Raw genomic sequence first — 23,105 nt, 5'->3', positions numbered from 1 at the left:
TTCAAGAAGCCTTGCTGATAGCTCTGAACTCTCCTACTTTTCTCCATTTTGCCTGTTGAATAGTCTGGCTCCATCCAGTTTACTGTAGGCATCCTTTTGTCACTGCCAGGAACCTCAGGGGCTGTCACCTCTCTCATACGGCCACTTGGCCAGTTTGCTGCTGCTGCTGCTAAGTCGCTTCAGTCGTGTCTGACTCTGTGCCATCCCACAGTTGGCAGCCCATGAGGCCCTCCTGTCCCTGGGATTCTCCAGGCAAGAACACTGGAGTGGGTTGCCATTTCCTTCTCCAATGCATGAAATTGAAAAGTGAAAGTGAAGACACTCAGTCGTGTCTGACTCTTTGCAACCCCATGGACTGCAGCCCACCAGGCTCCTCCGTCCATGGGATTTTCCAGGCGAGAGTACTGGAGTGGGGCGCCACTGCCTTCTCCGCTTGGTCAGTTCAGCCACCGACAACTTCTCTGTTCAGCTGCTCAGTTGTGTCCAACTCTTTGCATGCTGAACGGCAGCACGCCAGGCTTCCCTGTCCTTCACCAACTCCGAGCTTGCTCGAACTCATGTCCATTGAGTCGGTGATGCCATTCAACTATCTCATCCTCTGTCATCCCCTTCTCCTCCTTCCTCCTGCCTTCAATCTTTCCCAGCATCAGGATCTTTTCCAATGAGTCAGCTCTTTGTATCAGGTGGCCAAAGTATTGGAGCTTCAGCCTCAGCATCAGTCACTCCAATGAATAAATATTCAGGATTGATTTCCTTTAGGATTGACTGGGTTGATCTCCTTACAGTCCAAGGGACTCTCAAGTCTTCTCCAACACTGCAGTTCTTCTCCAACACCAAAATGACAATGGGTAATGACAATGGATCCTGGGCGGGCTCAGTTCTCCTGGAAAGAAGAGGCCTGGTGCTCACTGATCCAGAGGGCTCTGCTTTACAACTCCCTAACATCCTTAAACAGTCCAAAAAAACAAAAAACACTTTCCCTCTGCTGAGCAGGAAGGGCTATTTTAGGTCCCATTGGTCTATATCCCTGTGTTGTTCACCATCGTTATTTCTTGGAATCTATTTCCAGAAAAAGTACAAGGAAGATGCAGAAAAGTGCATGTCATATTATGAGATCGTTTTGGACACCCCGGAGATGCAGAGGGTTCGGGAGAACCAAAAGAACTTCAGCCTTGTGAGTTTTTATTGATTCTAAGGCACAGCTCACTGGGACCTGGGTTGAGGCCGGGGAAAGAAGGATGCCTCTGGGCACACATGCTTGAGTATCCAGCCTACAGTAGCCCTCAGCACCTCCCACCCCTACCCAGGAGATGTGTGTTCCAGTTTCCTCCGGGCTCACCTTATTATCTTAGTCCCAAATCATCTTGCACTTTGTTAGTGACTTCTTGTTGTTGAATATGAACTATTACCATCTTTTCCAGGTGGTGACATCTTTTTCAAAGTTAATTCTAGGCAAGAGATATTAAAAAAAAAAAAATTTTTTTTTAGGGTTTTAAAGTTTAGTTTCTCTCCAAAATTCATATTGAATTTTTCATTGGCTATCTATGGTTATTGTGGCAGATACATTTAAAAATATATATATATATAAGGTTTTAACTTCCCTTACACAATATAGGACAATTAAAAATATATAAAACAATGTTGAAATCTTAAGATGTTTTCTCTCTTTTCATAACAAGATGTTTACTCTTTTCTCATAGCTCCAATACCAGTATGACCTTAAAAACAGTAAAGGAAAAATTACAGTTGTTCAGGACACGCCAGAAATACTGCGTGTTAAAGAAAATCAAAAGAATTTCAGCTCGGTATATTTACCATTTATTTTCCATTTAATGCTAACCTAATAATTTCAGTCTCTTTAAAAATATACTAGCCTCACATTAATTCAGACAATTAACATCTAACCTCCCCTGTTAATGCTAGCAGTTATTTGTTAAAATTCCTCATAATTTGCTCTAAAACCACCACTCCAGAGACCATTAGAAATAACTTAAATCTGCTAACAAAGGAGCTTTTAATCCCAGAGCAGTAACACGTGTTGTCTTGCTCCAAGAAGATGGATTTCTTTTCGACACTGTGATTTATTATCCTTTCCCAAAATAACTGACTGACTTTATATTTATTTAATGGATCTTGTGTTTCACATTGGAGTGTTTTTTAATCAACATTTTCTGGCTTTTCTCATTATGTATTAATACAGTATGATAATCTTAAAAGAAATCTCCAGGTCTGAAAAGTGACGTGTGTTGTTACGTGTGTGAGTTACTGGGGCTGACGCAGAAGACACTCCAGCACTTGCCTAAGAACATTCTCTAGTGTCTTCTGTTTTCACAGAAGCCATGTTTCCTACTCTTTCTCCAGGAATGGATGTGTTGTCCTTTCTTCTGTGTAACACTGTCCTAATTCTGAATACCTACCCAGGTTTTATATAAAGAGGACGTCTCACCAGGAACGGCGATTGGAAAGACACCGGAGATGATGAGAGTGAAGCAAACCCAGGACCACATTAGCTCGGTAAAGACACCCACTGGGGACTCATTTTCAGTATCTTCTGCCCCCCTTTGGTCATCCACACTGATGGCTGAGCTGCACTCAAAGATTCTGTCACCAAAACAGTCGAAGTTGCTAAAATAAGAGGGAGATGCCATAATGCAGTGTCAAGGCAGTTTTCATGAGTACTTGTTAGACATGAAAAATGGAGAGCCCTGTGTCAAAATGAATCAGAGTTGGACAGTAGTTTAGTCAAAAAAGAAAGATCTTCATTCAGGACAATTGTAATATAGCGAAAAAGAGATCTCCGTATAGAACTGAGCTCAATTCTGAATACAAGGGAAAGTAGGGTTTTATGAGGGGTGGATGGATGGGGTGGGATGGGGGAGAATGGGAAGGTGGAGAAAAGATCAATGGATGGAAAATTACTCAGAAGAAACAGGGAGGTAAAGGCGGAGGGATTATGGCTAAAATGGCAGATCAATGTAGTCAGACTTCACCTTGGGGCTGGGGCTGAGGGGTAAGGAATTTGATTAAATATTAAGGAGGATGAAATATCCCGGGTGGGAGATTTTGGCTAAACTGACTTAGCAGGATTCTTGCTAAAACTGGGTGGTATAAAGCGTCCAAAGGTTAAGACCTAGGTTGGAAGACAATACAGATGTGCCTGACTAGAATGTGGTCAAGAGACTCAGTGTCATTTGTGAGTCAAGAGAATGGCCCTTCCTGGGCGTACGTGTGTGTGTGTCTGCCTGGGGCACATGAACTGTGGTATAAGACATGGGAGACCTCAGACTGAAGCCCCTTCTCTTCCCTAAGTGTGAACCCCACCCCTAAAGAAATCATAGAGAACCCATGTGTCCTTGTCCTTGACATGGTTCTCCTCTGACCCAGTATCAGAATGTGGCCCCATTCCCACTAAGGATAGAGGCTGTGCTATTTAAACCATGACTTGTACACTGTGGGGCAACTAACCGCACACATGCTCATGTTCCCATTTTTATACCTGCAGGTGAAGTATAAGGAGGTGATTGGACAAGGAACGCCCATCCCAGACCTGCCTGAGGTGAAGCGCGTCAAGCAGACACAGAAGCACATCAGCTCGGTAATGGCCCCTCCCCATGCTGGCCCCTTCCTGCGTCACCCCTTCCTCCTCCTACCCCCTTGGACGACCCTCCCTGCCCTGCGACGGGCAAAGCAGTTTGCAAAATCAAGATAAGGAAATTCTGTCTTTACATAAATCAGGGAGCAGAAGGGACTTGGCTTCATGTTTAATCATCAATATGTGCAGTTCCTTAAAATGTGCTGACAGTAGTGATAAGGTTACTGAGATGATCTTGTTAATTACACATACCTATAAACATAAAATATAAAACAAAGCTGTGTACATGCATGTACCTCAGGATATTCTCCCCCATCCAGGAGAACCCTGGGTAGCCTTGTGAAGTCTACATACCCTTCTCTCCTCACCTCTGTCCTCTGCTCTCTCCTAGTAAATACAGTGTGTTCTGAAGGTGCTGGCTGTCATCTTACCCACAAAGGTGTATCTTAAGCCTGTTCTCTTAACAGGAATTTCAGGCACCTGTGTACGGTGTCTGTGTATATGTTGGGAGACCCACCACACTTGAGATAGCAGGTTTAGCACACATTTCTCCTGACCTCTGTCCAGCTAGCCCTGCCTCCGCCCACACCCTATCCCCCAATGCCACTCGCCACTCTTTCCCATCCACAAGCAGTTTCTAAGCAGCTGCTGGCTACTAGCCAAAGATTGTGTGAAGTTTGGGAAATAGTTTATAGCCAATAAAAGGCAAGGATCTTGATCGAGGTTTTCTTGGTCACTGGAGGAAATTCAATCCCATTGAATTTCCATTAGAGAACACTGGCTGTTTCTCTTGTAAGTCGTCTGTATCCTTTAGACCTCATTCCCTTTGCATTCTCTGCTTCTACCTTGGCTCCCCTGCATTTAGAATTGCATGTCCACTCATCCAGGAAAGCCAGCCTGCATCACCTTTGCCGCTTCTGATCCCAATTTCTTGCCTTTCTCTGGTTTTGTTTTGTTCCATGGTCCATGATGAGTTCTGTTGCCTTGCCCAGTAAAGAAATACAACTTTGTTTGAATATGGTAGATTGTTAAAGATCTTGAAAAGTTTCCTAGCAAAATAGAGATATTAGCACTAGTGGCAGTGATTTTAGGAATTAATTTGTGACACAAACCTCCAGATTTTCCATGTTGTTCCTCAGCCTCTGCTCTATTACAACATAGAATCCATCCACTTAATCCTTCCTTCCTTTAGGTGGTCAATTGTTAACACTGTGAGGGAGGGTAGAATGAGGATGACAAAAGGCTCTGGAAGTTCCTCACTTGTTTCATTAACACAGTCCTTTGGACTTCTCCCTGTTCAAATACACTAATTTACACGATTCAGCACTGAGTAAAAATTTCAGAGAAAGTTGCTCTTCCTGCAGAAATAAACTATTCAAGTCTCCTTACATTAAGGGGTACCTAAGACTAAAGACCAGTTAGGAATTTTCTGAAGAAAATACAAAACAAAATTCTCATTAACCCTGAAAGAAGAGTACACATGATTAGAAAAATTTAAACCAAGCCACCTACTTATGACCTACTATATTCAAGGGACTAATACTAGCTGTTACGAAATGGTTAATGTTTTTTTCAATGCTGAGTGTATTAGCACTTTCTAATGCATTTTAGGAATGTATTGATACTAAATGTTGACTAAAGAAAAGTGCCACAGTTTAGTACAGTCTTCAAGGTAGTCAAGTTACTACCTTTGACGAGAGAAAAGAAATATTTGTGGCATTTTCTTCCTTATTCCTAAATGTCATGTTTGAAAGCTAGATTCTTTCTGTGAGTGTCCACCAAATAGCTGGCATATAGGTGTAAATCCAAAGGATTCGTGGTCATTTCACTTTTTTAGATGTTCTAATTATCTTCTACAGGTTATGTACAAAGAGAACCTGGGAACAGGCATTCCAACCCCTGTCACTCCAGAGATTGAGAGAGTCAGACGCAATCAAGAGAACTTTAGCTCGGTATTTACAAATATATCAATTAAGAAACTTGACTTCCCATTTAAAAAAATTACCAGAATAATCCATCATTCTTTTAAAAAATAACATCTTAACAGTTGTGTGTGTGTGTGTGGTGTGTGTATTACCACTTGACCAAGACCATCTAGTCTTACACAAAATGACTCACTTTTCTGATGGTATTTTAACCCTTTTGGTGACTGATCAGTGTGACCACTTAGATCTGAAATACTGTAAAGAGAATTAACACAAGATTTCTCATCATTACATTCATATCCTATAACTCAGTACTTTCTGTTGTACTTTTTCATATCCAGAATTAGCAGGATAGAGTTTATCCTTAAAACATGAAGTAACAAGTTAAAGTATTATTCTTACTAAATGTAACTCACTAAAACTCCCTCCTCACACACCCCTGCCCCCAATTTTCTCTCTTCTTTGATCTTTGTGCTTGTTTTGAATGTCTTTTGGGTACTTTTTTGTATCTCACAGGTTTTGTACAAAGAAAATTTGGGGAAAGGAACCCCAACACCTATCACTCCAGAGATGGAGAGAGTCAAACGCAATCAAGAGAACTTTAGCTCGGTATTTCTTAGGGGGAAAAATAGAAAATCCCTTAATTTTTATTTAAAATAATATTTTTAACACATTACCAATATATAATTTTCTTACTATAAAAATACTAAATTCATAGAATGAAAATGACACCAAATGTTACCTCAGTTTTCAACCCAAATCTAATTCGGTATTTTAGTTCTGGTGTGAAATTTTAACTGTTTTTCCTAAAACATAGCTATTGATCACATTCCTTAAAAACCTATAATACTTAGTGTTTCCTTCCTCAAATCGTTGAATAACAGTAGATGTTTCTAACTGTTGTGGCACAAATCAAAAGTAAAATCTAACATGCCTTCAAAAGGACAATGTTAACTAGAATTCTATTTGTGTTTATTATGGCTCTGTTTGATGTATTCTGTGTTTGCATTGTTTCTTAAAAGAATGTGATTCTTGAACACTTTCATTCCAAGACAACTTAGCAATTCACTAAGTGACTCAGAAATACAAGTTTACTTGGCTCAGCTATTTTTTTTGTATATCACAAGAGATATAAATGGGTTTCTTTGGAATAGTTTCAGGGTCATTGAACACTAATATTTATTTAGCTTTTAATATTTATTTATTTTATTCCCCAAACCCCTTTCTTTTTGGTCTCCTGAGAATTACCAACAGTTCACTATGCATATGAATTTCAGTTAACTTAAGCACTATTTGGTAAATCCTAATCCTGCCTTTGAGAAAAGGTGTATATATGTATGAGGGTTGGCCAAAAGGTTCATTTGGGCTTTTTGGTAATATCTTACAGAAAATCTCAATGAAATTTTTGGCAAATCCAATAAGTGACTCCTGCCTGTATTCTGAAAATTCTGTTGGTATTAATGCCACTTTTTTGTATGAGACAGACCTCATACTGTTTGTGATGAAATGTCCAAAGATAATCTATACTTGTTCTATTTCTGAAATTTATTTAGGCCTATTTCATGTCATTAGGGAAACAAACAAGCAAAAATACTTTTAGAGCCTACCCTTAACAATGGATCCAGGCTGATTTGATTGTTGGTTTTATACACACAGATTCTGTACAAAGAGAACTTGAGCAAGGGGACTCCCGTCCCTGTCACCCCTGAGATGGAGCGGGTCAAGCGCAACCAGGAGAATTTTAGCTCGGTATTTGGGAGAAAGCTCCTTTAACTTCGTATTAAAAAATAATAATACCTTTCTATAAAAACTCCTTTTAGTCCCTTTAAAATAATCAGTTTAACAAATTCTTTAAAAAAAAAAAAAAAACTCATCAACTGAATTCTTCCTTTTTCCAGATCTCTTACTCACCATTTGATTCTAACATTTTATACTTCCTATAACAGTCCCTTACAACTTTTCACAGGTTCCTTTCCATGTTTTATAGGACTTTTGAAGTTCATTGATATCCAAAACCCCCAAATACTATAGCTTTTATTTACTTAGAACTATTTTTATTTGATGTGGCTGGGTTAGCACTGTAAGAAAAGACACAGGACTTGAGGCCCCAGGTAGAAATAATGGCCCTTGCTGAGGACAGGGGTTAACCTCAACAGAGATCCTACCTGTAAAACAGTGGCACCAAGAGAGAAAATTGCTCAGAATCAGAACCCAAAGGAATCTTGATACTTGTTCCAAACAAGACATTCTATCAGTAGAAATCCAGACCTTCTGATTTTTAAAAAAATATTTGAATTAGATAAGTTTTTCTTAATATCTTTGTTGAAAAACTATAATACTCAATAGTCTGTGAAGCTTTTATCTAAGATCTTAGATTCATTTATGCCTGAGATGGAGAATCCAAGTCATTAGGAAAACTTAGCTGGATTCTTTTTGGGGAGGGGAAAGAGTAGAGCAGTAGGGAGAGGTTTCATCCAAAATGTTTTTTAATTGTTCACTGAAATAATTATGTGAAGGAATCAAACTTCCAGATAATATCAGTAACCTTCTTGGGTCCCACTGTCTTTTTGTTTTGTTTTTGTTTGTGATTACTATTCACTAACAATCTTTTGATTTTATTGAATTTTCAGTATAAATTGATATTTTTGGAATGTTATATTTACTGTTTTCCCTATAGGCTTGTTATTATTATTCCTTCCTTTGGAAAAGTTTACATTAATTTTCAGTTATTTAAAGTTATTTTCATCTATATTAGAGTAGGTATATTATTATTTATATCTATTTGAGATATTAATGATCCTGATGATCCTGGACAATTTCTTCCTTTAAGTAACCATTTGTGTTAATTTTTACATAGGTTGCATTTAGACAAAATTGTCCAGTGGTGCAAAGAACCTTTAAAGATTCTTTATTTAGACTCAACCACCTATATAACTTGAATTTACACAACAAAGACCTATTTCCTATATTGCATAGATTTGACCTGAGGTTTTAAAATGTTATTCTGTATAACGAATATTCTGTGTAGGGAAAATGAATATTTGCCCTCCAATTAAAAAATAACCTTTCTATGGTACACTAAGTATTTTAGTACTTTTATGAAATAATTTTTCTTAACACAGAAAATCAACATTTAACATGAGTTAGCATAAAAGTTGAGTATCAAATACACTGGCCCTTTAGCCAAGGAAATGTGGAACATGTTCTCATCCAGACCTGTGCTAGAAAAGACAGGCTGACTTGGTGAATTTGTCTTTCCTGTGTGATGTCTGTGTTTCATAGGGTCCTTAAATGATACCTGAAAGGGCTGTTTTGACTGCTCTTGTTTTTTTCTGGATGCTTTCTTATATTGTACAGGTATTATACAAAGAAAACATCGGGAAAGGGATTCCAATTCCCATCACTCCAGAGATGGAGAGAGTCAAACACAATCAAGAAAACTTTAGTTCGGTATTTAAAAAACAAACAAAAAACCCTTTAACTAATTTAAAATCATTTTTTAAAAAGATTAATGGCTGTATCTTAAAACCTAATCAACTTATTCCAGTAAAAACTTTGACATGTCTTGTTTACAACTTAATGCTGCCATTTCCTGTGAAATCAGTCTCCCCATCTTGGTTAAACCTTAATATCACTTAAAAAATGTTCAATATTACTTTTCAACCTTTAAAAACATAACATACCCAGTCTCTAAACCCCCATGTTTATCCTGCTTTGGCAACTTTGAACGTAGAGTTTACAAAAATTTGTTCTATAGATAAATATAAACCGTTGGCCTCATTTCCTATTCTAACCTTTTGGATCTCTACTGGTATTTGTATAGATATTTTCAAGTTCTTTTAGCATTTTGTCACTGTTGTCCATTTGCCTCAAGTATAATTCTTTCCAATATTTCACCCAAACTAAAAATCTGACTTCTTTTGAAAGTCAACAAAAGAAGATCTGTGTGTATGTACTTTTAAATACGCAATGTTTATAAAAACTAAATATCCTTATGTGTGGTTGATCAATATTTCCAAAACAAAATCCTTGGTTCTCCTTCTGTCTCCCTTTGTTTTCTCCCATCTTCATAACAAGCCTGGGGGCGCAGCTCACAGTTCCTTTCTGTGGTGTTCTCCTTTGCTCAGCATTGCAGAGATTAGTTCAGCAACAAAACTTTCAAGTTTTTGCTGCTCCTTCCTACATTCCCTTGCTTTTAAGGATGTCTTTAGGCTCCTACAGGATGGACCTAGAAGCTTCTGGTGTCTTCCTTCCTCTAACTCGTTCTCTTCCTCCCTGCCCTGCTACTCGCCACTGCTCTGCAAGAAGGGGGGAGTGGCTGACTGCTCTCTTTGTTCTGGATGCTCTCTAATCACACAGGTGCTATACAAAGAAAACCTGGGCACAGGAACCCCAGTCTCCACCACTCCAGAGATGCAGAGAGTCAAACTCAATCAAGAGAACCTTAGCTCGGTATTTTGGGAAGAAAGGGAAAAGGAGATGTCATTTAACCTCATAAAGAAATTGATACTTAATATTTTTTCTCCTTTTAAACCTACTTCCCTTCCTTTGCTTCTAATATACCTCACTTAGCAAAACGACATTTCTCATTTCTGTGGTACTACTATGGATTCTTTTTCTAATTCTGATTTCTATTCCATCTGGCATTTAAAAATATTTTTTAAAACCTCTTTTCTTTTAGTTTGCTTGGATAACAACAAAACCACATTCTAACAGTCTCAAATCCTCATGTGATTATTTGGGAAGGTAACTCCACAGCTTTTCCCCAGCAGCTAAAGATCCTAGATAAAGTCAGTCTCCTCATCCCAAGAATGGCTATCGTTAAAAGTTTTTAGTGGCATCTTCTCAGCATATAACTCCTGGCTCCTTGGATTATTGTGTCATTTGATAACAAGGAAGTTGAACTCACCCTTAAAGTCTCACAACAAATGAAATGTTACTTACGGTTGTTTTTCTGGATACTTTCTTATCACACAGGTGTTATACAAAGAAAACATGGGCAAGGGAACCCCTTTACCTGTCACTCCAGAGATGGAGAGAATCAAACACAATCAAGAAAATATTAGCTCGGTACTTGCAGCAAGACAAAAAAAAAAAAAAAAAAAAAAACCAAACTACTTCTTTAATAATTTAAAATAATACATATTAATCCTACTTTTTAAAGATAACTGAAATTTTGTGAATTTCTTAATCACATTTATCCTTCTTCCTTTTAGGGCTACTCCTGGACTTAACCTCAGAATAACAACGTTGCTTTAATCCCTTAAAGTTCTAATATCAGGAAGTAACAGATTTTCCAATAAGTCATCCTTTGCTCCTCTCTCCCCAAACTTAACTCTCTATCCATTATCCCTAAGGTCTCTTTGTTTTATGTATTTGTGAAAAGTGGGGAGTGGAGTAGTAGGTGTGACAGGATTCTTTCTGGAACATCAGAATTGCGATTTTATTTTATTTATTTATTTTTTTGCAGCTGACTTTAGGTTATAATTTACCCCGTCAGATTTGGACAAAGAGACCTTGGGAAAAATAACCCCTATCCTCTCCTTCAGGCATAATGACATAAATTAAGATCCAGTAGTGGTTTCGCCAAATCACTGTCCATTTACTTTAAAAGGAGTGTCATTTGAACTACTTTTTGTTTTACCAATTTTAGTTCTTTCTGTTCTTCTGTCTATCATGGTCTTTAAATACTAATTTTAGTAAGCTACTTTTTGTGAGCCTGTGTTCTGGGATGTAAAGAGATTGCTGTGGATTGGGGTTTGTGTGGGGACATTACCTTACCTACTAGAGAGGTTCCTCTGATACTGGAACACGGGACTACTGGGACCCCAAGTCTCAGTCTCTTATTCTGTAGATCTGGCATGGGGCCAGACATTTTGCAATTCCAGCAAAGTCTCAGGTGATGTTAACCTTGTTGTCCAGGGACCTCAACTTTGAGAATCAGTTCTTTGATAGAATTCTTCCTCTTGAATGCCATAGCTTGAATCTTCTGTGACATCAAGAATGACACTGGTGACAGGGAGGCTGGGAAGTTATCACAATGCATTACTGTTGTTTCCTATTGACTAACGCTATCAGTGATGTAATTGCTGAAAACATTTCTACTTATTGATAAGTATGATGATGTTCTGAATTAAAGCAAGAGGCAGAACACAGATACATTTCCGTGATGTGTGTGGCAAACAGGTCCAGTCTCCCATTCTGATTTAGGGAGCAGCCTCCACCTTCTGTGTTATTCAAGTGCCTGCTCCTAAATCCTGACAGATTATCTGTCAGGTGCTTGACATGCATCGATTAGTGGTAGAGTAAGGGCGGTCTCCCATGTGGGCCCTGGAACTAGGCACAAAAAACTATAGTTCTGTCTTTTAGGCTGCAAGGATTTCAGGACAGGGTTCTACTCTGGAAATGTGCTGTAACTATTATCAGCTTGCTTTGGAAACATATTTCTTTCCATCTAATCTTACTGCCCAAATAGTTTAGCAACCTGAGCCTCCTAACAAATGATCTGCTCTGTTTAATCTTTTGTAACTGTAATTCTTTTTTTCTTTTTGGATCCATTGGACTCGCATAGGTTTTGTACAAAGAAAATGTGGGCAAAGGCACCCCAACCCCTGTCACTCCAGAGATGCAGAGAGTCAAACGCAATCAAGAGAACATTAGCTCGGTATTGTCTTGACAAACAAAAGTGCTTTTTCATTCTGCAAAGTAACCCCTGCCGTTTGACCTGCTCCTAACTCCATCCCAGGTTAAAAACAAACAAAATGCCAGTTTTTTTAGACTCTCCCCTAAACGATATACTACATTGACTGTTGCCATTAACTGTTTTTTAAAGCTTTTTCTTGAGTTGTTCTCACTAATAGTAGTAGATAAAGTCTGGGTTTTTCTCCCCCAAATCGCATTACATTGAATAGCCTGACTACTGCCTCCCAGTGACTTTCGGGTCCAACTTTGTATCTCACAGGTATTATACAAAGAGAACCTGGGGAAAGCCACCCCCACACCCTTTACTCCTGAGATGGAAAGAGTCAAACGCAATCAAGAAAACTTTAGCTCGGTATTTGAGAGGGAAAAAGAGACGGTGACACCTTTAACAAGCCTGGCAAACATAGTTATACCACTAATTTACCTCTCAGTTTCCTTCAAACTTTTATCTTTTAGAATCCTTCTTTACCCACTTAAAAACCATACCAACCCTGCCAGTTCAAACTGATTTCTTTCTTCACCTTATGCTTTATACCATAACATTTTAATGGCTTCTCGTCATGAGGTGTTATAGAGTGTGACATAATTGAGCCATAACAACAGCTAGATGGTGGTTTTCAGAATTGGGTTTCTGCTCTCTGATATCTGGATGCTCTCTTGGCTCCTCTAGGTGTTGTACAAAGAGAATATGAGAAAAGCAACTCCGACACCGGTCACTCCAGAGATGGAGAGAGCTAAGCGCAACCAAGAAAACATTAGCTCGGTATTCTCCAGGACTAAAAAGGAGTAGTGCAACAACTTAGAAAATAACAATTTAACATCATAAAGTGTCTTTCTCATTCAACTGAAAAACACACTAAAACGAAAAAAGAAACGCAACATCTTGAAAATAACATTTTAACACCATAAAAATGTGCATTTTTTATCCCACTGAAAATTCACACTAAAATTAACACAACTATGCTTTTAAATTCCAAATGATTGTACTAAGACATAACAAGTTAATTGCCAATGTCTTCTCTTCCCTTTTACTCTGAGGTCGTCTTATATAACTGACTGTAACATATTGACTTCCTAACATTCTCTATCTTCAGCAGTCCTTTAAGATGCTTTATGAAACAGGTAATACTATGAAATGGATGCTTACTCTGACTTTGATATTTTGGGTTTTTCATGTCTGAGACTTTGATTTCTGTATTAGCGCACTGGTTCATAAAATCTGGACATAACCCTTCAAAAAATGATCACTTATTTTAAAGGATAGTTCTTTCAAATGTATCACATTTAGTGCCATATACCATCCAATGTACTGGTGCTACAATTCCCAGCAAATTCAAGAATGATTTTTTTTCCTTTCCTTTCAAAATTATACTTTGCCCCATCTCCTTTGAAAATGAAAGCTATGTTTTCAGAGTCAAAACAAATCCTTTATCTCATTCAAGCCTTGCCCATCTACCCTCTTGCTCACAGTTCTGTCATGGGCTTGCTGGGAATTTTTAGGTGACTCATGCTTCACTTCCATCTGTTGGAAAGATTTTGAGACCTCAGAATTAGAATGGTACCATAACTTGCCCTCATCCATGGTTTCTCGTCTGTCAGGTGCTTTATTCTGATAGCTTCCGGAAACAAATCCAAGGCAAAGCTGCCTATGTCTTGGACACGCCAGAGATGAGACGGGTGAGAGAGACCCAGCGCCACATCTCAACGGTGAGTCAGGAATCCCTCAGATCGGGTGGGCAGCCTGTTGGAACAAGTGAAAAAGTAAATGATCACACCATCCTATTTTCACCAAATGAATTCATGAAATTTCAGGTGAAATATCATGAAGACTTTGAGAAACACAAGGGTTGCTTCACACCGGTGGTGACGGACCCCATCACTGAGAGAGTGAAGAAGAACACACAGGACTTCAGTGACATTAGCTACCGGGGTATTCAGAGGAAAGTGGTAGAAATGGAACAGAAACGGAATGACCAGGATCAGGAAACTATTACAGGTAACTGGGATCTGGGGGGGGGGGGGGGGGGGGGCGCGGGGAATAAGCTTTAAATTATTCAATTTGCCTGTGGTTGTTTAGGTTCATGTTTCGGTCTTCAAATTACCAGTGTGTGAGAACATCTGTGCTGACCCTTAATCTCACTTTCAGGTTTACGTGTCTGGCGTACCAATCCTGGCTCAGTTTTTGACTATGATCCAGCAGAAGACAATATTCAGTCCCGAAGCTTACACATGATTAATGGTATGTGATGCTGCAAAAGGCTTATGACATAAACATCACGATTTAGTGGGCTAGCGCCAGGGCCGTTTAGGCTCAAAGTTCATCTCCTCCAGGGCTTTCAATTTCCTGAGTTGCTCATTCAGCATAAAAATGTCTCCTTGACTAGTGGGCCATGCTCACTTTCTAGACAAGTTCAAGATAGGAAAAGATTGTTTCACTGCCTCAAGGTAAGTCCCCTTCGGTCCCCATTATATATTTTTTTTCCTAAAGAAAAACATACTGAGGCATACACACTGAGGAATCCAGATCTGAAAGAGACACATGCACCCCAATGTTCATCGCAGCACTGTTTATAATAGCCAGGACATGGAAGCAACCTAGATGCCCATCAGCAGATGAATGGATAAGGAAGCTGTGGTACATATACACCATGGAATATTACTCAGCCATTAAAAAGAATTCATTTGAATCAGTTCTAATGAGATGGATGAAACTGGAGCCCATTATACAGAGTGAAGTAAGCCAGAAAGATAAAGAACATTACAGTATACTAACACATATAAATGGAATTTAGAAAGATGGTAACGATGGCTCTATATGCAGGGCAGAAGGAGAGATGCAGAAGTACAGAACAGACTTTTGAACTCTGTGGGAGAAGGTGAGGGTGGGATGTTTCGAAAGAACAGCATGTATATTATCTGTGGTGAAACAGACCACCAGCCCAGGTGGGATGCATGTGTCAAGTGCTCGGGCTTGGTGGGCTGGGAGGACCCGGAGGAGTCGGGTGGAGAGGGAGGTGGGATGGGGGACTGGGATGGGGAATGCGTGTAGCTCTATGGCTGATTCATATCAATGTATGACAAAACCCACTGAAAAAAAAGAAAAAAAAAGGTAGTAAATTTTTCTGTTGGAGAAATAATGACAATAAAATAAAATACATAAGCAAAGGGGAAAAAACGGGGTTGACCTTTAGCAACTTTCTCAACTCCCTTATGGCAAGGAAGATAGTCATTCACCAAGAGGCCACATGCCTTCATACCCTTTATTCATGTTAAAAGTAAACTAATACGTAGTGCCTGTAAATCTTGAAGAATTTATCCTCTAGTCTGATGAATAGAGACAAGTAAATCAGTAGTTATACCCTGACATGAACAGTTTTAAAGGTTCTTCACACAGATTGTGGAAACAGAGAGGGCATCTAAATAAATTTGGAAATCAGAGGAACTTTCTGGAGAAGTTGAAAGGTGGAATTTGAATGTGAACATTACTACCTGTTTGTTTTGGTAAGCCAGGAAAATGAGCAGGCTAGAGGGAAGAAACAGTGGTCAAGGACAGACTCAGGGATTGGAAGCCTGGCTATACCACTTACTGGTTAGGGGGCCTTGGGTGATTAAACTCTCAACTGGAAAACGAGGACCACCTTGTATTATAGAGTTTTGAGGGTTTAATCCATGGAAATCTACTAAAAACTGTTTGATAATGAAAAAAAACCAACTGAGATTCAATTACCATTAGGGATTACTGCTAGGAAAATTTCATTTCTGTCCCCTCTCTGATGGATCTTACCTCCTTCAGCACAAGCTCAGCGCCGGAGCCGGGAGCAGTCTCGATCAGCCAGCGGGTTAAGCATCAGTGGTGGTGAGGAGAAGTCAGAGCATTCAGAAGCTGCCCACCTCTCCACCTACAGTGATGGGGGTGTCTTCTTCTCTGCAACCTCAACAGGTACAAGTGGATGGCCCTGACCTCGATAGCCATGGGAGCCAGTTCACTGGATGTTACTGTCAGAGATGCTTTGAGTAGAAACAGAAAAATGTCTGAACCTTTTCTTCTAATGAGAGTCTAAAATTGTGGAGAGGTACATACAGTTAGCTATTTCATTTTCATTCCTCCTTTCTTAGAAATCATTCTTTTTAAATTAGGGGGGAAGACACTGCTGCTCAATTGCTAAACACAGAGTAAATGCTATCTAGTTAGGTTTTCTCCTAATGCTATTTTCCCCTTTCCTTTCAGGTTACAAACATGCAAGAACCACAGAGCTCCCACAGCAACGATCATCTTCAGTTGCTACCCAGCAGACAACAGTATCCTCCATCCCATCCCATCCATCCACTGCTGGAGTAAGTAACCATCACTTACTCAAGTCATCCTTCTTTTTTGATATGTGAAATAATGGTTACAGGTGTGATCTTTTTTTTAAACCAAAACTTCTATTTTGTATAATGTTAACAGTAATAAATGTTAGAGAACCTTCATTAACAACTCATGTAACTAAAGCATTATTCAGTGATTTAAAACAAACACATGGACACACACAAAACACACAGAAAAACTAAAGCAAAATAATCACTGTGGGCTCATTAGACCTACCCGCCATCTTAAAGCAAAGCATCTGTTGTTTGGAATCATTCTTCCGTAGTATTTGTGTATGCACATGTCACATGTAATCTAGTCATACCTTCTATCTTCCCTTAAATGTACAAGAGATAAGTCAAATCATGTTCACCAATTCAACAGACTGTCTTAAAACTCAGTTTAAAACCCTGGATCTCTTGGGACTTCCCTGCTGGCCCAGTGGTTAAGACTCTGAGTTCCCAATGCAGGGGGCCCAGGTTTGATCCCTGGTCAGGGAACTAGATCCCACATGCTGCAACCAAGACCTGGTGCAGCCAAATAAATGAATAAATATTTTTAAAAAACCCTGGATCTCATTTCATAATATTACAACATAATATTATAACATAAGTCTTTACTATTGAAATGAACAATATCTGTATGAAGAAAATCTTTACTAAAGGACATAAAGATTGCTAAGTATTAAAACCTATTATAGTTCAGGAAGGGAATCTTGCAGTCATTTCTCCAGAAATAAATCCATAAATTCAAGGCAATTCCAACCAAATCCTAGTACAATAATTATAAAAATTTTATACATTAATCCTAAAATTTATTTGAAAGAGTAAAGATGTAAGATGAATCAGATTTTGAAAATGACAATAGGAAAGAACTTAACCATAAGAGTAAAATATGCTAGAAAGCTATTATAATTAAATATGAATTTAGCATGAGAATAGGTTTTAAAACAAGTGAAGTCCAAAAACAGACCCGAAAAGAGTTACAAATAAGCAGAGGAAAAAAAGCAAAATTGTAAAATACTACAGAAAAAGACTATTTTTACAATATTGCAGAGGGGAAAATCTTCCTCGGCAAGTTCCAAAATCTAGAAATGTAAATGAAAAGACTACAACAAAAAGAAATGTCAAACTGGGAGAAATCATGCAAATCATAACAAAAGATTAACATCTAAAACCGCATGAAGTACCCAAAATTCATTGACATTATTATTCCTCTTCCCTTCAAAATGAGGCCTGGAAGCATATGCCTAAACCATCTACAACAAAATAAACAAAAATGGCCAAGGGAAAAAAAAAAAAAAAAATGGCCAAGGAAAAGAGGTTCACCATGACTACTAACCAGAAACATACAAATTATAACAAAGTATTCTATTATAGTAGCAAACTTTTAAGAAAACTTAAAAGGCAGGTAACTTTGACCTAATACTTTCAGCCCAGAGACAGACACCCGAAGACAAACACTACGGGGATAGTGGACGAATACGGAATGATAGTTAACTGTCTAGAAATACAGAAATGGCTAAATAACTTGTGGTTATTATTAAAATATGGAATTCTCTTCAGCAGAATAAATCTATATACAGACAGACTTCCAAGCTATATCAAATGGAAAGAACAAGTATTGTTTATAGTATTCCACTTATGTGGGGGGGCTCTCCTTGAATGTGAATGTGTGTGTCTCAAAATGCTAGGGAAAAATATGTAGGTCTCATGCCAAAGAACTAAACAGTGGCTGCTTCTATGAAGAAAATTTGGGCACTTTCAAATTTTATTTGTATCTCTAAACTGTTACAGTTTGTAAAAATTTCATTGTGAGAACACTTGTAGAACCTGAGATCTACCTACCCTCTTATTTTTCAGTGTACATTTACTATAGATTCAAGGTTGAGTTGTCTCTAGAACAGCAGATCTCTAGCATTCATTCATCTTGCTTAACTGAAACTTTATGCTGTTGATTAGCAACACCCCATTTTCCTTTCTCACCACACTGTATTTTTTGTTTTCACCATTGTTTAGATTAGCTTTCCAGAAAATCTTATTTCTGGTATGCTCCCAAATTCTCAAAGTGAGAGAAATATGCACTATTGCTGATTTTTCAAATTCTTTTTCTCTAATAAAACATTAGTATAACCACTAATGTAATTTCTATGTGTTTGCCTATTTGGGACATTTCATATAAATGAAGTCATGTAATATGTGGCCTTCTGTGACTGGCTTTATGTTTTTAGGTTTATCCATGTATCATTAATGATACATGGATAAACCTAAAAACATAATTCATCATCAGTTGGTGGGCATTTGGGCTGTTTCCAGTTTTTAGCTGTTATGAATAACGGTATACAAGTTATTGTGTGGACATACATTCATTCCTCTTAGGTATATACCTAGAATTGCTAGGTCACATGGTAACTATCTAAAATAGGAGAAATCTCCAAAACTGTTTTCCAAACTGCACCATTTTACATTTCCATCAGCAGTTTATAAAAGATTTCAATTTTTCCACATCCTCCCCAATACCTGTTTTCAAATATCATTCCAGTGCGGGGTGGGGTGTGTGTGTGTGTGTGTGTGTGTGTGTGTGTGTGTGTGTGTGTGTGTGTGTGTGTGTGTGTGTGTGTGTGTGTGTGTGTGTGTGTGTGTGTGTGTGTGTGTGTGTGTGTGTGTGTGTGTGTGTGTGTGTGTGTGTGTGTGTGTGTGTGTGTGTGTGTGGTGGGGTGTGTGTGTGTGGTGGGGTGTGTGTGTGTGGTGGGGTGTGTGTGTGTGTGTGGTGGGGTGTGTGTGGTGGGGTGTGTGTGTGTGTGTGGTGGGGTGTGTGTGGTGGGGTGTGTGTGTGTGTGTGGTGGGGTGTGTGTGTGTGTGTGGTGGGGTGTGTGTGGTGGGGTGTGTGTGTGTGGTGGGGTGTGTGTGTGTGTGTATGTGGTGGGGGGTGTGTGTGTGTGTGTATGTGTGTGTGTGGTGGGGTGTGTGTGTGTGGTGGGGGGTGTGTGTGTGTGTGTGGTCAGTCAGTCGTGTCTGACTCTGTGACCCCCATGGACTGTAGCCCACCAGCTTCCTCTGCCCATGGAATTCTCTGGAGTGGTTTGCCATTTCTTTCTTCAGGGGACCTTCCTGACCCAGGGATCAAACCCGAATCTCCTGCATTAATAGATTCTTTACCATCTGAGTCACCAGGGAGATATATATATATATATAGATATAATCCCTATTAGATATACGATTTGCAAATATTTTCTCCTGGTTCGTCTTTTGTTTTGGTGGTAGTTGCATTCTGTTTCGCGCAACTTAAATTTTTGGTGTCGTAAGAGACTTTAAAATTAGCTGTTTAGGTTAACTGTTGCAAATCTAACATTTCCCTTTTTTGTCCTTACTGATAGAAAATCTTCCGTGCCATGTATGACTATATGGCTGCTGATGCAGATGAGGTGTCCTTCAAAGATGGAGATGCCATTGTGAACGTTCAAGCTATTGATGAAGGCTGGATGTATGGCACTGTGCAAAGGACTGGCAGGACTGGCATGCTCCCAGCCAACTATGTTGAAGCTATTTAGACACTTCAAAGCATCAATCCTGTCTACAGGACCTACAAATCTTGTTAGTATTTCAGTTTAGACTTGAAACTATTCTGAGTTCTCAAACTGCCTAATAGTTTTTATGACTTATGGTTGTACCATCCCTTCAGTTGTTTCTACACATACCTGAGTAATTCACCAGTAAACATATTAGTACAATTAATCTATCCAATTATTAAACTAGACTTTCCTCTATTTTCTGGACTTGCACATAAAACCTGAGACAACATTAAACACATAGGTTTTATAATTAAAAATTTTTGAGTTTTAAAATGATTTCAGCACAGACATTTTAAAAAGTTTCTGCATTGTTATAATATTGCTGTATCAACCAAGAGTCTTTCTCCATTATTAAAATGTTTAACAGTATTTCTTTTCTAAATCAAGAGTTCTAAACATGTTAAACACATTTTTAAAAAATGGCAGATATTCACCTATTCTTTGCTTATTGACTGCTGATACTTTTATTTCTAATCCAGTTCTGAAGTTATGAAGCTGATAGTCAATATGAACTGGTGTTACACTAGTGTGTAATAAAATCTATAATTCTGCGACAAACACCATTGATGGAATGAGCATTATTTTTTAATAATTTTAAGATATACAAATAAAAACTTCAACAAAGCAAATCTACGCTAGATTTCACTACAAAAACTAAACTTAAAAATGCACAAGAACCAAGTGGACTTTATCTCAGGAATGCAAGGATTCTTTAATATCTGCAAATCACTGTAATACACATTAACAAATTGAAAGATGATAATGTTTTTTATCTCAATAGATGCAGAAAAAGCCTTTGACAAAATCCAACATCCATTTATGATAAAAACTCTCGAGAAAGCAGGAATAGAAGGAACATACCTCAACATAATAAAAGCTATATATGACAAACCCACAGCAAATATTATCCTAAATGGTAAAAAATTGAAAGCATTTCTCCTAATATCAGGAACAAAACAAGGGTGCCCACTCTCACCACTACTATTCAACATAATTTTGGAAGTTTTGGCCACAGCAATCAGAGTAGAAAAAGAAAGAAAAGGAATCCAGATAGGAAAAGAAGTGAAACGCTCACTGTTTGCAGATGACATGATCCTCTACATAGAAAACCCTAAAGACTACCAGAAAATTACTAATCAATGAATATAGTAAAGTTGCAGGATATAAAATTAACACACAGAAATCCCTTGCATTCCTATACACTAACAATGAGCAAACAGAAAGAGAAATTAAGGAAACAATACCATTCACCATTGCAACAACAAGAATAAAATACTTAGGAGTGTATCTACCTAAAGAAACAAAAGACCTATACATAGAAAACTATAAAACACTGATGAAAGAAATCAAAGAGGACACAAATAGATGGAAAAATATACCATGTTCATGGATGGGAAGAATCAATATTGTCAAAATGACTATACTACCCAAAGCAATCTATAGATTCAATGCAATCCCTATCAAACTACCAACAGTATTCTTCACAGAGCTAGAACAAATTTCACAATTTGTATGGAAATGCAAAAAACCTCAAACAGCCAAAGCAATCTTGAGAAATAAGAATGGAACTGGAGGAATCTACCTGCCTGACTTCAGGCTCTACTACAAAGCCACAGTCATCAAGACAGTATAGTACTGGTACAAAGACAGAAATATAGATCAATGGAACAAAATAGAAAGCCCAGAGATAAATCCATGTACCTATGGACACCTTATCCTTGACAAAGGAGGTGATAATATACAATGGAAAAAAAGAAAACCTCTTTAATAAGCGGTGCTGGGGAAACTGGCCAACCACTTGTAAAAGAATGAAACTATTTTGGTTAATATGAAACTAATGAAACTAATATGGTTATCGTTACCATATTTACTACAATACTGTAAAGTAATTAGCCTTCAACTAATAAAAATAAATGGAAAAAAAATTTGCATCCAAAAAAAATGAAACTAGAACACTTTCTAACACCATACACAAAAATAAACTCAAAATGGATTAAAGATCTAAATGTAAGACCAGAAACTATAAAATTCCTAGAAGAGAACATAGGCAAAACACTCTGACATAAATCACAGCAAGATCCTCTATGACCCACCTCCCAGAATATTGGAAATAAAAGCAAAAATAAACAAACGGGACCTAATGAAACTTAAAAGCTTTTGCACAACAAAGGAAACTATAAGCAAGATGAAGACAGCCTTCAGAATGGGAGAAAATAATAGCAAATGAAGAAACAGATGAAGAATTAATCTCAAAAATATACAAGCAACTCCTGAAGCTCAATTCCAGAAAAATAAATGACCCAATCAAAAAATGGGCCAAAGATCTAAACAGACATTTCTCCAAAGAAGACATACAGATGGCTAACACACACATGAAAAGATGCTCAACATCACTTATTATCAGAGACATGCAAATCAAAACCACAATGAGGTACCATTACATGCCAGTCAGAATGGCTGCTATCAAAAAGTCACCAAGCAATAAATGCTGGAGAGGGTGTGGAGAAAAGGGGACCCTCTTACACTGTTGGTGGGAATGCAAACTAGTACAGCCACAATGGAGAACAGTGTGGAGATTCCTTAAAAAACTGGAAATAGAACTGCCATATGACCCAGCAATCCCACTCCTGGGCATACACACCGAGGAAACCAGAACAGAAAGAGACACATGTACCCCAATGTTCATCGCAGCATTGGTTATAATAGCCAAGACATGGAAGCAACCTAGATGCCCATCTGCAGATGAATGGATAAGAAAGTTATGGTACATATACACAATGGAATATTACTCAGCCATTAAAAAGAATACCTTTGAATCGTTCTAATGAGATGGATGAAACTGGAGCCCATAATACAGAGTGAAGCCAGAAAGATAAACACCAGTACAGTATACTAATGCATATAGATGGAATTTAGAAAGATGGTAACGATAAACCTATATGCAAGACAGAAAATGAGACACAGATG

At 38.3% G+C, this 23,105-nt stretch overlaps 1 protein-coding gene and 1 long non-coding RNA gene across 18 annotated transcripts in view; one reads left to right on the top strand and one right to left on the bottom strand.

Annotated features, from left to right (window-relative positions):
- NEB (nebulin) overlaps positions 1-20,698 on the top strand; it is a 204,397-nt gene extending 183,699 nt beyond the window's left edge. For 3 of the 17 annotated variants that reach the window (XM_065931527.1, XM_065931526.1, XM_065931543.1), the window contains 19 exons: positions 1,070-1,174; positions 1,701-1,805; positions 2,422-2,514; positions 3,503-3,595; positions 5,452-5,544; positions 6,034-6,126; positions 7,174-7,266; positions 8,875-8,967; positions 9,877-9,969; positions 10,495-10,587; positions 12,089-12,181; positions 12,479-12,571; positions 12,890-12,982; positions 13,819-13,926; positions 14,032-14,215; positions 14,366-14,458; positions 16,013-16,159; positions 16,448-16,554; positions 19,944-20,698. In XM_065931527.1, coding sequence (XP_065787599.1) covers positions 1,070-1,174; positions 1,701-1,805; positions 2,422-2,514; positions 3,503-3,595; positions 5,452-5,544; positions 6,034-6,126; positions 7,174-7,266; positions 8,875-8,967; positions 9,877-9,969; positions 10,495-10,587; positions 12,089-12,181; positions 12,479-12,571; positions 12,890-12,982; positions 13,819-13,926; positions 14,032-14,215; positions 14,366-14,458; positions 16,013-16,159; positions 16,448-16,554; positions 19,944-20,117 — 2,046 coding nt within the window. In that variant the 3' untranslated portion in view covers positions 20,118-20,698. The remainder of the gene's footprint in view (positions 1-1,069; positions 1,175-1,700; positions 1,806-2,421; positions 2,515-3,502; positions 3,596-5,451; positions 5,545-6,033; positions 6,127-7,173; positions 7,267-8,874; positions 8,968-9,876; positions 9,970-10,494; positions 10,588-12,088; positions 12,182-12,478; positions 12,572-12,889; positions 12,983-13,818; positions 13,927-14,031; positions 14,216-14,365; positions 14,459-16,012; positions 16,160-16,447; positions 16,555-19,943) is intronic. The other 14 variants (XM_065931528.1, XM_065931529.1, XM_065931530.1 and 11 more) reach the window with 14 other exon arrangements.
- Positions 2,496-7,786, bottom strand: LOC136165308 (uncharacterized). Its single transcript, XR_010662490.1, has 3 exons — positions 7,683-7,786; positions 4,705-4,801; positions 2,496-2,625 (listed from the first exon to the last, which is right to left on the bottom strand). It is a non-coding gene; the product is annotated as an uncharacterized lncRNA (long non-coding RNA).
- Positions 20,699-23,105: the final 2,407 nt, after the last annotated feature.

Source organism: Muntiacus reevesi, chromosome 3 (assembly GCF_963930625.1).
Source record: "Muntiacus reevesi chromosome 3, mMunRee1.1, whole genome shotgun sequence".
In the NCBI taxonomy this organism is placed as follows: Eukaryota; Metazoa; Chordata; class Mammalia; order Artiodactyla; family Cervidae; genus Muntiacus; species Muntiacus reevesi.
The sequence above is the reverse complement of the archived record's forward strand: the minus strand, read 5'-3'. Positions and strand labels throughout refer to the sequence as shown.